Source organism: Giraffa tippelskirchi, chromosome 1 (assembly GCF_054371585.1).
Source record: "Giraffa tippelskirchi isolate mGirTip1 chromosome 1, T2T-mGirTip1v1.2.pri, whole genome shotgun sequence".
Taxonomy (NCBI): Eukaryota; Metazoa; Chordata; class Mammalia; order Artiodactyla; family Giraffidae; genus Giraffa; species Giraffa tippelskirchi.
The window spans coordinates 137,161,102-137,173,676 of record NC_137275.1 but is presented as its reverse complement, the minus strand read 5'-3'; the positions used below and the strand labels follow the sequence as shown (position 1 = coordinate 137,173,676).

Sequence of the window (12,575 nt, the reverse complement as noted above, 5' to 3'; positions counted from 1 at the left end):
AACGGGTGTCCTCACTTCTGGAAGAATACAGTCAGAGGCCTCAGGAGTTCTAGTCACTTGTCCCATGTCACAGGAGTACCCGGTGGCAGAGATGAGATCTGATGCAAATCTGTCTGGCCTAGAATCCCCTGCTTTCTATAGTATCAGCCTGCATTCTCTACCTAAAGCAAGTGGGGGCTCTGCCAGTGTTAACAGTGTTCCCGTTACAATCCTTCCATTGGCTGAAGGGGAGATAAATGCACGCTGTGTGCAAGACCCAGTCCTAGGAAAAAATACACGGAACTTTCCTTCTTCTGACCTAGAGTCAGTCGCCCCAGCTTTAGAGGCAGAAAGTTGACTGGCCAACGTGTGTGCTGATTACTGTTTTCTCCCTCATCCCTTCTGCAGATGGTCCTATGGCGTGTTACTATGGGAGATTGTTAGCTTAGGTGAGTATCCTTGTCCACCTACCAGGTGAAGCTCTGTGCAAAGGGAGTGGGCCCTCCCGTGCTCCTTCACCATCTACTTTCATGGGTAACATTCACGTTCGGTGCCGACAGACGCCACTGGGGAAGAAAAGAACCTTACAGGTTTCCTGTATGAGTGTGTTTATCCCCATGGCTCTCTTTATGAAAGCCCGGTGTCTAATGTCACATTTAACGCTAATGACCTGGTGGCCAAGAATGTCATTCTAAGTTGTCTCCACGTGTGCACAGATGTCATAAAGCTGTTATAAGTTTACTTCTGCAACTTTAAGACAGTATATTGTGCAGCTATGAAAAGTCACATTTTCAAAGGCCACTTTTTTTTAAATTTTATTATAGTTGATTTAAAGTTATAGTTAATTTCTGCTGTACAAAAGTGACTCCGTTTTATATATGTGTGTATATAATTTTCCATATTCATTTCCATTATGGTTTGTCACAAGATATTAAATATAGTTCCCAGTGCTATACAGTAGTACTATACAGCAGAACCTTGTTGTTTATCCATCCTATATGTAATAGTTTGTTTCTGCTAATTCCGAATTTCCATTTCTTCTCTCCCGTACCACTTTTCCCCCTTGGCAATCACAAGTCTGTTCTCTGAGTCTGCTTCTGTTTTGTAGATAAGTTCATTTGTCATATTTTAGATTGCACGTAAGTAATATGGCAAGTGTCTTTCTTTTTGACTTATTTCACTTAGTATGATAATTTCTAAGTCCATCCATAGTGTCACAAATGGCATTATTTCATTGTTTTTGATGGCTGAGTGATATTCCTGTGTGTGTGTGTATATATCACATCTTCTTTTATCCATTCGTGAACATTTAGATTGTTTCTATGACTTGGCTATTGTAAATGGTGCTGCTATGAACAAAGTGATGCATTTATCTTTTTGAATTATACTTTTGTGTGGATATATGTCAAAAGCCATTTAATACCATGTGAAAGTGTACATGCCAAAAAGCAAAAAATTTCACATATGCCATAATTCCAGTTTTATAAATATCACACATGAAAAAAAGAAAACTGGAAAGACTACACAGGATTTTTTCAAAGTTGTTTTTTCATTTTTTGTACTTTCCACAATAAACATATATTGCTTTTATAGTTAACACTGGGACAGTAACTATGATAGATAAAATAGGAATTGCATTATGTAAATACAGATTTCCAACTGGGAAAAAGATCCATGTCATTTGTACACTGGTACCATGTCAAGAGACACGCTGTGTGTAGACAGACTTGGGGATGAGCAAGGCACCGTAAGGAAGCAGCGGCCGCACGGGAGCGCTGTCTGTAGCCAAGTCCAGCTGCGACGTGCGGTGGGTTTGCCCCAGAGGATGACGACTCTGGGTGCTTATCGTCACTTGACTCACTCCCCTCTTTCTCCCAGTCCCCTGGATGTAGAGCCCCAGGGCAGGAGACAGTGCCTTCTGCATCCAAGGGGGGCTCAGGGAGCACTGTTTCCTATCTTCCAGGCGGCACCCCTTATTGTGGGATGACGTGTGCAGAACTCTACGAGAAGCTGCCCCAGGGCTACAGACTGGAGAAGCCGCTAAACTGTGACGACGAGGTGTAAGTCAGGCCTCCCCCGGGGCCATTCTATCCGAACCTCCCCTCTGTATGTTTCCTGAACTGACTGTAATGAAGCAGCTATCTGATACATACAAATATGTATGTATGTGTACACGCACAAATCCCAAACAGTCAGAAACAAGAGTCTGTGTTATGTGTCTAGGGGAGCATTTCCCTCAGCAAACTCAAACAAGATTTTTGAGTTCAAGATTTCAGAACCTTGAAATTAAGACTGTTAGGCAATGGGCAGAAAATAGAGAGTTTTCCAGGCATAGAAATTCAGGAGGAATTTAAGGTGGTGATTCTTGGCTGAATCTTAAGGTTGAAATGAGAAAGGACAACAAATACAGAAAAGATTTGTATGAATAATTTATGAATTAAATTAATTATAATTTATGAATACATGTATTCATAAATTCATGAAATTATCCATGAATAAATGTATGAAACCTTAAGACTAACTTTGAGGGTAGAGATTTCAGAGCAGTTACACTAAAGAAGAAAAGCTTTTCCTTATAAAATCTTGCTTCTACAAGGCTAGTGATGTTGCCATTCCCAGAACCAGCTGATAGCGTTGCTGCCTAAATGACATAATATGAAGAGTGCAAGGCTCTAGGCTGAACAAGGAATTTATTGCCCAAACCAAGCCACTTCTAAGAGTGGATGAGGGTGCTATTATGCTATGGTACAAGAAATATAAACCTAGACCATCCTGGGAAAACCTGAATGTACCTGAGCCATCACTGGACCAAGTCCCTGAATCCCACCTTTAAGGAGTGATGTTTTCACTCCTTTCACTCACTTACGAAACTTGTTAAAGTATAAACTCTTCTAGAATCTCTACCACCCCAGGCTAATGGCTGAGAGCCTTCCGTGCACTGTGGTTCCCAGTGAGGAGCCACACCGTTAAGCATGTGAAATCTTCAGCCCCGCTCTCAGACACGATGACTCTGTAAATCTGGAGTGGGTCCCAGGAATCCATGTTTTAACAGTACAGGTAGTTCTGGCCACACTGGAGAAAAACCTTAGACTAGCACTTCGTAAACTGTGTTTGTGGAATGTGTGAGACGTAAATAAATAACACAAGGGGAAAGAGTTCTGCGATCAGTTCTGTTTGGGAAGCTTCTATGTTAAACCTGGTTTAAAAGGTTGTTGGTTTTTAATGGAATGACTTCAAGATTTCACGAAGTCAGTCACTAAGAGGGAGGCACGATAGGTAGCGTTTTGCAAATTTAGTTGCGCACAGTTTTTAGAAATGAAACACTGACATTTTGAGAGATGTAATATTCTGAGGGAAAGCCTGCCCTAGACACACAACTCAGTTCTTTCCAGATGATCAAGGTAGCTGAGACCAAGATCTCTTGGGAATGGTACTCAAAGTAGGCACTAGATCCACTGGGAGAAGAAAGGAGACTTGGGTGGGGAGGCGGGAGGCCTCCTAGAACCTTCCTAGCTGCAGTACTTCTGTCTTCTGCTGGCTAAGCAAGATGACCATGCGTTGTGTGGCTACACTCTCTTTTATTCCAATCCCTGCACCTGGCTGTGCCCAGGACTAAAGCATAGTTGGAGACTAAACACTCTCACTCTGTTTTCAAAGGTATGATCTCATGAGACAGTGCTGGCGGGAGAAACCTTATGAAAGGCCCTCATTTGCCCAGATCCTGGTGTCCTTAAACAGGATGTTAGAAGAACGAAAGGTGAGTATGGAACTCAAAGCGTGGGTTCTTTCATTGGAATTCCTCATGTGTCCATTGTGGTTAACAGTTGAAACAGGTCAGCAGGTTCTTTTGAACCAACCTGAGGTGCTACAGGGACATAAGAGATGTGGACTCAACTTTGAGAAAGTTACAATTTTGGAGGAAACCAGATTCATATATAAGATATAGTCAGACACTGCAGAACAACGTACAGAGCTGGCTTATCTGAGCTAGAGGGAATCTTAAATCTGTCATACAGCCTGACCCTTTCATTCTATAGATGAGGAAGCATACTTAGAAAGGAGAAAGTGACTTGCCCAAGGACAAATGGGAGAGTGACAAGAGTGCGGTCTTCATGTTACTATGGGGGGGGGAGGTCAGGAATTCTGTAAAAACTTGTAGTAGACAGTTAATTGGCTACACAGATGTGAGGTTCAAAAGGCAAATCTAGGTCAGGGAATTTGGAAGTCATGGAAGATGCTGGAAGTCATCAAAACCCCGTCGGTAATGAAACCAGAGATGTGGGTGAGATCACACAGCAGGAGATGTGAAGATGAGCAGCAGACAGGGGAAGGGGTCTGGGAGGGTGTGGTGCATGTCAGAAGGGAGCAGTGAGAGACCATGGGATACAGATGCCAGGAGGCTGAAAAAAGTGAGAGGAAGCGATCTTACTTGCAGAAGTCAAGGGATGCTTTTCAAGAAGAAAGTGGTTAAATACAACAGAGGGAATGAGGATAGAGAAATATCCCCCCAGTATCAGTATTTTGGGGATTTTGGAGGAGGGCATGGCAACCCACTCCAGTATTCTTGCCTGGAGAATCCCATGGACAGAGGAGCCTGATGGGCTGCAGTCCATAGGGTCGCACAGAGTTGGACACAACTGAAGTGACTTACCAGCAGCAGCAGGTGGTGCTAAAGAATCCATCTGCCAATAATACAGGAGGTGCAGGAGAGGCAGGATCAGTCCCTGGGTGGGAATTCCATCCCTGGGAGAGGAAAACTCCCCTAAAGTAGGAAATAGCAACTCACGCCAGTATTCTTGCCTGGAAAATCTCATGGTCAGAGGAGCCTGGCAGGCTACAGTCTACGGAGTCACAAAGAGTCAGACGTGACTGAGCGCACAGCATCTGTATTTGAGCTGAGATAAGCTAAGGAAACCGGGGTATGACCGTAACTGCTCCCAGTGGAGGCAGGACTGAGCCAGCTTGTATCTCTGAACCACTCTTACTCTCCTAGACCTATGTGAACACCACACTTTATGAGAAATTCACCTACGCTGGAATCGACTGTTCTGCGGAAGAAGCAGCCTAGGACCGACCACCTTCATCTGTATATTCTGTTTCCCCTTCACTGGCGTGAGAGACTCTTCATACCTTGATGCTCAGCAAGCAAGCCTCTGCCAAGAGAGGTGACAGAAAATGGACATGTATATAGATTGTCGCTTGCCTGGGACTTTGACCGTAAGACCCATGTGTGAATCTGTAGTACCCTCTGACTCAACTAGGACTGTATATACTATTTTGAGTAAGAATGTGCTGGAATCAGAATGCCTGTTTGTGGTTTCATATGCAATAATATATTTTTCTAAAAACATGGACTTTTTGGGAAGGTGTGAGAGTACAATTACTGTAGTGCATAACTCATTATTGTCCTAGGTATTTTTTTTATATTTACCTATATATTGGATGCTCGAAGATGTTTCACTGTGTAGAAGAAAATACTATTAGTAAACCTGTCAGCACAGGTGAGAAAAAGCAGGGGAAAGGTATGAGTTCTAACAGGACATGGATTTAGGGCTCTTAAATGTTAACCTAAACGATGTAAAAGAGCTTTTTCTCTCTCTAAATATTCCCCCTCACCTGTAGAAGCCATCCTGATTCCCTTGTTAATCTGACAACTTTTTCATGTGTTTCCACAGCCAACAAGTCAGTCCTAAATGTAGACACTGAAAAATCGACTTAAATCTCATTCCTTAGAAGCCTAAGAACTTTAAGAAGTGTAAGTTTGATAAGCTAATAGGTTTTAGTTTCTCGGATAACATCGATGTGTTTATTAAGAAATTAAAACAGGAAGCTTGTAGTTATATTTGGGGGACATGTGACATGTATCATAGCAGTTAACATCCCTACCTGTCTTGCACATTGTAAAAAGTTCTAGTTTTGATCAGTTGTGAGTTTACCATTTATATTGTAGGCACGTGCTATACTGAGATCATATAGTAAGTGAATAAATGTCTTGCCTACCCACTTTTTGTCTAGGAATGTGTCTCGTAAGTATTACCAACCATCTCTATTATACTTTCAAGAAAACACTTTAAATTATCATCCTCTAATGTGTTGGCAATACGCAGACAGCAGTTGGTGAGTATATTTAACCAGATGTATCACAATCTCACAAGATTAGAGACATCTCCCAGAAATATTCTACTGTTTTCCTGTACCTCTGGTTCCAATATGAACTGAGGGCTTAAAACTGGAGTCCCTTTTAACTGTGTTGCAGTGTTCTACATACTGCGTAATGTTCCATATTCCTGCCATCTGCTCAACTTCATGCATCAGAAACTGACCAGGAAACTGCATTTGTGCAAAAGCTCTTCATCCACAGCAGGACAGGCAGTGGCGACACAGCAAAAGTAACACTGCTGCCGCACCATTTATTCTTCAACAGAGCAGGGGCTGGAATGAAGAGCCACTGAAAGGAGGTCCAAATATGTGTAACAGTTCCTTTTTGCTTTTTACTCACATGTTGTGAAGATACTCCTGACAACTCTTGGTTTGTATGTACATGGAACCAAAGAAGAATGGGGATGAATGATTCTCTGAAAAACGTAGATAATGTCTTCAAATTTTGCATGTGGCTTTGGAACACACAATAACAGCTACCTTCTCTATAACAGCTCGACCTTCTTGATTATATATATTTAAAATAAATTTATATCATTACGAATTTACTTCACATCAAGTAAAAGAGATGACTACGAAAGGATGGCATCAAGAAAAAGGAATTCAGTGATACTAAGTTTTACTTGTAAATGCAAAATACTGAAGCAGTAAGCCTAAGGTGTGCTATGGACTGACACATCATCACAACCAACTGTCAGAAGGCCACGAATTCACTTCTGGCACAGCGGCCATCCGACCAACATCTCTGTGACTCAACCATGCTGTTGACAAAGAACCTTTGTAGCATGTTAACAGAATTCATACTAAAGATTCATACTTACTCAAAGGTCAGCAGTCAAACTGAATGAATTTGTGTCATTTCCACAGGCCAGTTTGCATATTATCAAAAAGCAATTAAGAAGGGAAGAACCAATTCCTTTAAGGAATATAGATGAGATTTCAGTGCACCAGAAGATCCACAGGATACTGCCTTAAAAAAAAAAAGATCAATGAGTGGTTGACAGGAATCAAAATCAAGCAAGAGTACACCAGTTAGAATGAAAACACCTTACACAATAGCCCAATGACCAAACTCTATTATGTTAACAGTACACTGAAAAGTTTACATTCATATCCATATATTTTGTGAGGAAAGTCTCTACATCTATTTCTATATAGGTGATCTAAAGAAAACTGTTACGATTTTGTGAGGAAAAGATGTTCCTGACTCCTAGCAGTATAATGGTTCCAGGTATTTAAAGAGGAAAAGAAATTAAAGTAATCTGAGAAATGAACTTTGTGAAAGTCCTGGACTCATTACTTCAACTTTAAAACATCTTCCATGGTCATCTGCACACTGCCTATGAAGATAAGTCAAATTCCAAACAACCTAATTCCTTCCCCACCCGTCCCCAGACACAGCTTTAGAAATTGCTGTGGAAAGCCAACCTTTAAAATGTAATACATAAACCTCGATAGTGCTTTGCTTTCTCCTCTTCTCTGAAAGTGTGGGGAAACCTCATGTTATTATAGATCAAACTCTGCTGCCAGCAGTGGAGGCCAAGGAGTCACGGGAGCAATGCAGAGGTTTAAGATATTCTTGGGCCAGGTGGTTACTTCTTTCCTTTCAGGTCATCTTTTACCTTCCAGAGGACCAGTTCCATGCAGGCAGTTGCATTTTCACTGGAACTGTGACCTCCAAATAGAATAGGATAAAAAATAAAACGTTAGACATAGACAACTCCCTGGGAGGTTGCCCACGGATGGTCTCAAACGGTCTTGAGTTTATAACAGAATCAACACTGGCCATGTATCAATATATCACTATTTCACACCTAGAACAATCACTGGTTGCTTTAGAAATGTTTTATATAGATCTAGATGAACAAACATCTCCCTTTTTCTGTATACCCTGTCCTCAGTCACATGGTCACTATGTTCCTATGACGCGATAGCACATCAGTACCTTCTCCATGAATCTCTTTTCCAGGGATATGCAACAAGCAAGTGACAGACACCAGTGAATGACAGATCTGACAAGAAGCCAGAAATAGAGATGTTAGAAAAAATATACCTCTCTAGACAAAGAGTGACCTTAGATATGAGATGACATGGGTTTAAAGAGTAGATGAAATCTACCCAAAAAACCAAGCCTACAGTTCTTTTGAAAATAATAAGTGATGTCTGAGATTGAGAAAAATCATCTGGGCTACACTTGTAAAATGGTATATTTTTTGTTTCCTTGCATTATTCTGAGAGAACTGTGGTGTTCTTTAACTTTGCTTTATTATTTGGGTATTTTTTGTTGTTAAGATGAAGTATTTTTGTGTCCAGGGTCCCAGGTTATTTTCAGCAGAACACATTATGAATTTTATAATAGCATTTTATGGGGATTTGAGATATGAATATTTTAAAGCATTTTATGGGGATTTGAGATATGAATATTTTAAAGCAGATAATATAAAGATCCTGTGTAAGATGGTATTGGTTAGTGTCTAATAGACATAGAATGAAAGAATAAATACCACAAGATAAAATCTCAATTCTTGTAAAACAAATGACATGATCAGAGAGCAGCATCTGTAGAAACATAGCACTACAACATTTTAACATTCAAAATTAACTTTCTTTTCTATCTTGTGCAATAGAGGAGCCTATATGGGTCTGCATGAAAGGTACAGAGTAACCAACCTCCGTTCCAAGTCAGACACATACCTCGTGCTTATGGTAACGCCACTAGCAGGAGAGCTGGCGGCTGTACTTGCTGCATTTGATGAGCCTGTTTAATGTCGGGCCTTTACATCAGAAATACCAGAAGTAAAAAAAGTTCTGAGAGCAATATCTACCAATCCATTGCAAAGCAAGTGCATGCATGATGGATGAATCTACTGAATTTGAGTTATACTTCCTTTTACAAAAAGCTCACTATTTACCTTGGGTGAGATAATCTGTATGAGTGCTCAGTCACTTCAGTCGTGTCTGACTCTCTGCGACCCTGTGGACTGTAGCCCGCCAGGCTCCTCTGTCCATGGGATTCTCCAGGCAAGACTACTTGAGTGGGTTCCCGTGCCCTCCTCCAGGAGATCTTCCCAACCCAGGGATGGAACTCACGGCTCTTACGTCTTCGGCATTGGCAGGTGGGTTCTTTACCACTAGTGCCACTGAGATAACTTGGACCCAATCAATTTTAGACTCTCATTAGGTTTAATGAAAATCACATATGAAAAGAGGTACACAGCAACATTTAGGATGGAATTAGATCTCTACACCAAAAAAAGTTTTATGTATGAATTCTAAGGTCACCAATCTGCCCCAACTGCTGTTTTGATGCCTGTGGAACATCTAGGACTATGCCAGGTAGTGGGCATGGAACACATTTTACTTAAACATATACTTCAGGATTCTCTACCCTAGGAGAAAACCCACAGGGAAGTATTTCAAACAGGGGACCTTTACCATGAACCTCATGATGTATTCACTCCTGTCAGACTCAGGAGCTTGATATTTATCATGAACAAGCAGGCTCTTACCTTCATCCTGAATGACTCTCTGCAGGTAGTCAGCCACTAAACCCTTCAGGGATCTTTTGTGAGGCAAGCCTAGCGGATGAGGGAACAGAACTGTCGTGTCCACAACTGAAGTATGAATTAACTGTCAAATGAAAGAGAAAACCTCTTTAGAAATTCTTCCCAAAGAATAAGAAAACTGATGGCAGCAACAGGAACTGTAGCAGCAGAAACAACCCTACAAAACCAAGGAACATGAGCAGTTATACCAGCTCAGTCACTAAGCACTTTACCTGGCTTATCTCACTACAAGTTGCAGACTAACCCAGCACTGTAGATATTTCACTGTCCCCTTTTTACAGCCAGAGAAACTGAGGCTTGGAGAGGTTCAAGTTGCCTCAGCCAAGTTAGTACATTAGAAAGAAATCCAACCCCAGAGCCTGACTGCCGAGTCTACTTTCCTACCAAGAGATCCCACTAGGAGGCAGCCTGAGCTCAGAGGGGTTCCAATAATGACTGGCTGGGTGGCGGCAGCCAGGGGCTGAGTCAGGCTCCTCCTACCTTGGGACTCAACTGAGGGGGGCACACCTCACTCCAGGGCAAGTCCCATTTCAGTGATTTATTTGTCTATCTCTGGGGAGGGAGCATGGAAAAGGATTAGTCCCATCTAGGTTCAAATTCCCTGTGCTTTCACATGGAAGAAGGGAGTAAACTTTACAATAGGATGGATGTGGGGGAGGGGGGACAGATCACAGAGTCTAGACAGTCAGGTACCATCTGCATTCCTCATTAGAAGAGCTGTAATTTAAAAAGGCTTTTAAAAGAAGGTTAGCCACAGGACAAGAGTCATTTAAAGACTGATCAAGAAGAAAAAGGTTGGAAATTTAATGTTTAACACCTATGATGCCCTGTCCAGAAACACTTTATAGATTCTCAATGTATCAGTCACCTCTTAGACACTGTTCCTGGCTGCAGAGGATGGAGCAAAAATACAAGGTGGTTGTGGAAACAGAAAATAAAGAGACATCTATGAGTAATCTGGAAGGAAGAAACAGACTGATCACAAGGAATCAAGCAACATGACGGTTTGAAATTTTCTGGTCTGGGAGGCAGATGAAACAACAGTTCCCAGAAAATGAGAAGCAGGAAGGTCACGATGAGAAACGGTTTGAGAGGTGCTGTCTCTGAGGTGACAGAGAGACATCTCTGTGAAGAGCTTTCCGACAGAAAGCTTACATCCCAACTCTCTGCCCACACCTGGAATGTCCTTCCACCAGACCCCACCCGTCTCCTCCGTCACGTGCACACAACAGTGCTGTGAGAAACAACTATCTATACTCTGGTGCCAGCTTTGCAGAGAAAGAGGTGGACAGTCACTCAGGAGAATTAAAGAAGCTTACTTGTATTCTTGCACTAAAGAACATGCATGAAGGTTAAGTCCTAGGGGTGGCTGAAACAAATAGTCAAGGTCCCCAAAGTTCCAGAGCTTCATTGTGCAGTGTGGTAGCCATGAGCCATGTGCAACTATTGAAATTAAGTAAAGAAACTGAAAAAATCATTTTCTCAATCAATCAGACATTTGATATCTGTGATGTCAAATATCCGCTGAAGGAGGACATGGCAACCCACTCCAGTATTCTTGCCTGGAGAATCCCATGGACAGAGAAGCCTGGCGGGCTACAGTCCATGAGTTGCAAAGAATCGGACACAACGGATGTCCACCATCTTGGACAGTTAAAATAATGGAAAGTTGTATCGCAGGGCACTGTTCTAGACCAGGGAAAGCCACCAAACTCTTTCTTCAAGTCCCAAATTATAGATAGCTTAGGCGTGCAGCCCACACCACCTCTGTTATAACTACTCAACAATGCCCTTGTAGTATGAAAGCACAACAGAAAATGTATCAATGAATGGGTGTGACAGTTCTGGTCCAGTAAAAATATTTGCAAAAACAGGTGGCTGACATGAGCCACAGAGTGTGAACTCCTAGAACATGGAGCAAAAAAACAGACCATTTTAATCCAGAGTATATTAAAAGCCGAGATCTCCAGGTCTATCATGCCAAGTAAAATGAGCATAACTTTGATGTTAAGCCTACCTATAAGGCCTACCTGACTTAACATGAAAAAGTATTTTCCAGGATGTGACTATAATAACTTGTTAGATCAACTTAGTCATACCTATTTGGATAGTAAAGATAATGATCAAAGATCATGTCAAAACAAACAATGATTTTGGCTTTATCACAGTTGATGATGGACTTTCTGATCTTGATTAGCCAAATGACTTGGGCTATCTTACATTGCTTTTGGTTTACCATAGTTGGACAGTGTTATTAGCACAGACAGTGATTCTTATCTTCCTGTCTGGTCAAAAAAGGGGAAATCAAGCATCAGTGATGACACAACGATAATGACTACCAGGTTAACACACAGTTTTGTAAGAAGATGAGCCTGCAACTCCTTACCTTCAGCACATACAGACTGTGTTCAAAGCTATGTCCAATTAGTATAGTGTCAGCACTGAAGAGGTTCAATAAGATGGCTTGCACATCACGGACTGAGGTCTTCATGTTCTTCAAGTCATCTTCAACCACACCGGAAAACCTGCCTCAATAAGAGGCACAATGCATGTAAGTAAAGAATGCAGCTCAGTAGATTTCATCAGTTACAGTTAGACTACATTACTGACTCAAGAAGACAAACATTTGATGAACAGAACAAAGATCTTATCATATGACTGTCAACTACCCCTTTATTAGGTTATATTGGTATAACTTGGCAAAATTTATAATTTGGATCAATCATGTAAGGCTGGAGGAGACATTATTACAAACTGATAAAGCTCCTTTGTGAACTCTCATTTTTGTATAATCTGAGTTTTGTCAATTACAATTTAATAAAGTTAGCCTATCTTACATTAAGACAAAGCTAAAGATGAAACATGGGGAAC

General features: G+C 41.4%; 2 protein-coding genes across 9 annotated transcripts in view; one reads left to right on the top strand and one right to left on the bottom strand.

The window, feature by feature from the left end:
- TEK (TEK receptor tyrosine kinase) overlaps positions 1-5,982 on the top strand; it is a 100,416-nt gene extending 94,434 nt beyond the window's left edge. For all 6 annotated transcript variants that reach the window (XM_081497601.1, XM_081497593.1, XM_081497582.1 and 3 more), the window contains exons 20-23: positions 388-428; positions 1,943-2,039; positions 3,637-3,736; positions 4,973-5,982. In XM_081497601.1, coding sequence (XP_081353727.1) covers positions 388-428; positions 1,943-2,039; positions 3,637-3,736; positions 4,973-5,047 — 313 coding nt within the window. In that variant the 3' untranslated portion in view covers positions 5,048-5,982. The remainder of the gene's footprint in view (positions 1-387; positions 429-1,942; positions 2,040-3,636; positions 3,737-4,972) is intronic.
- A 758-nt stretch (positions 5,983-6,740) lies between these two features.
- MOB3B (MOB kinase activator 3B) overlaps positions 6,741-12,575 on the bottom strand; it is a 291,141-nt gene continuing 285,306 nt past the window's right edge. The window contains exons 13-17 of one of the 3 annotated variants that reach the window (XM_081497850.1): positions 12,091-12,229; positions 9,648-9,768; positions 8,084-9,287; positions 7,567-7,813; positions 6,741-7,108 (exon numbers count right to left, since the gene is read on the bottom strand). The gene's annotated coding sequence lies outside the window, so the exon portion shown is untranslated. The remainder of the gene's footprint in view (positions 7,109-7,566; positions 7,814-8,083; positions 9,288-9,647; positions 9,769-12,090; positions 12,230-12,575) is intronic. The other 2 variants (XM_081497859.1, XM_081497839.1) reach the window with 2 other exon arrangements.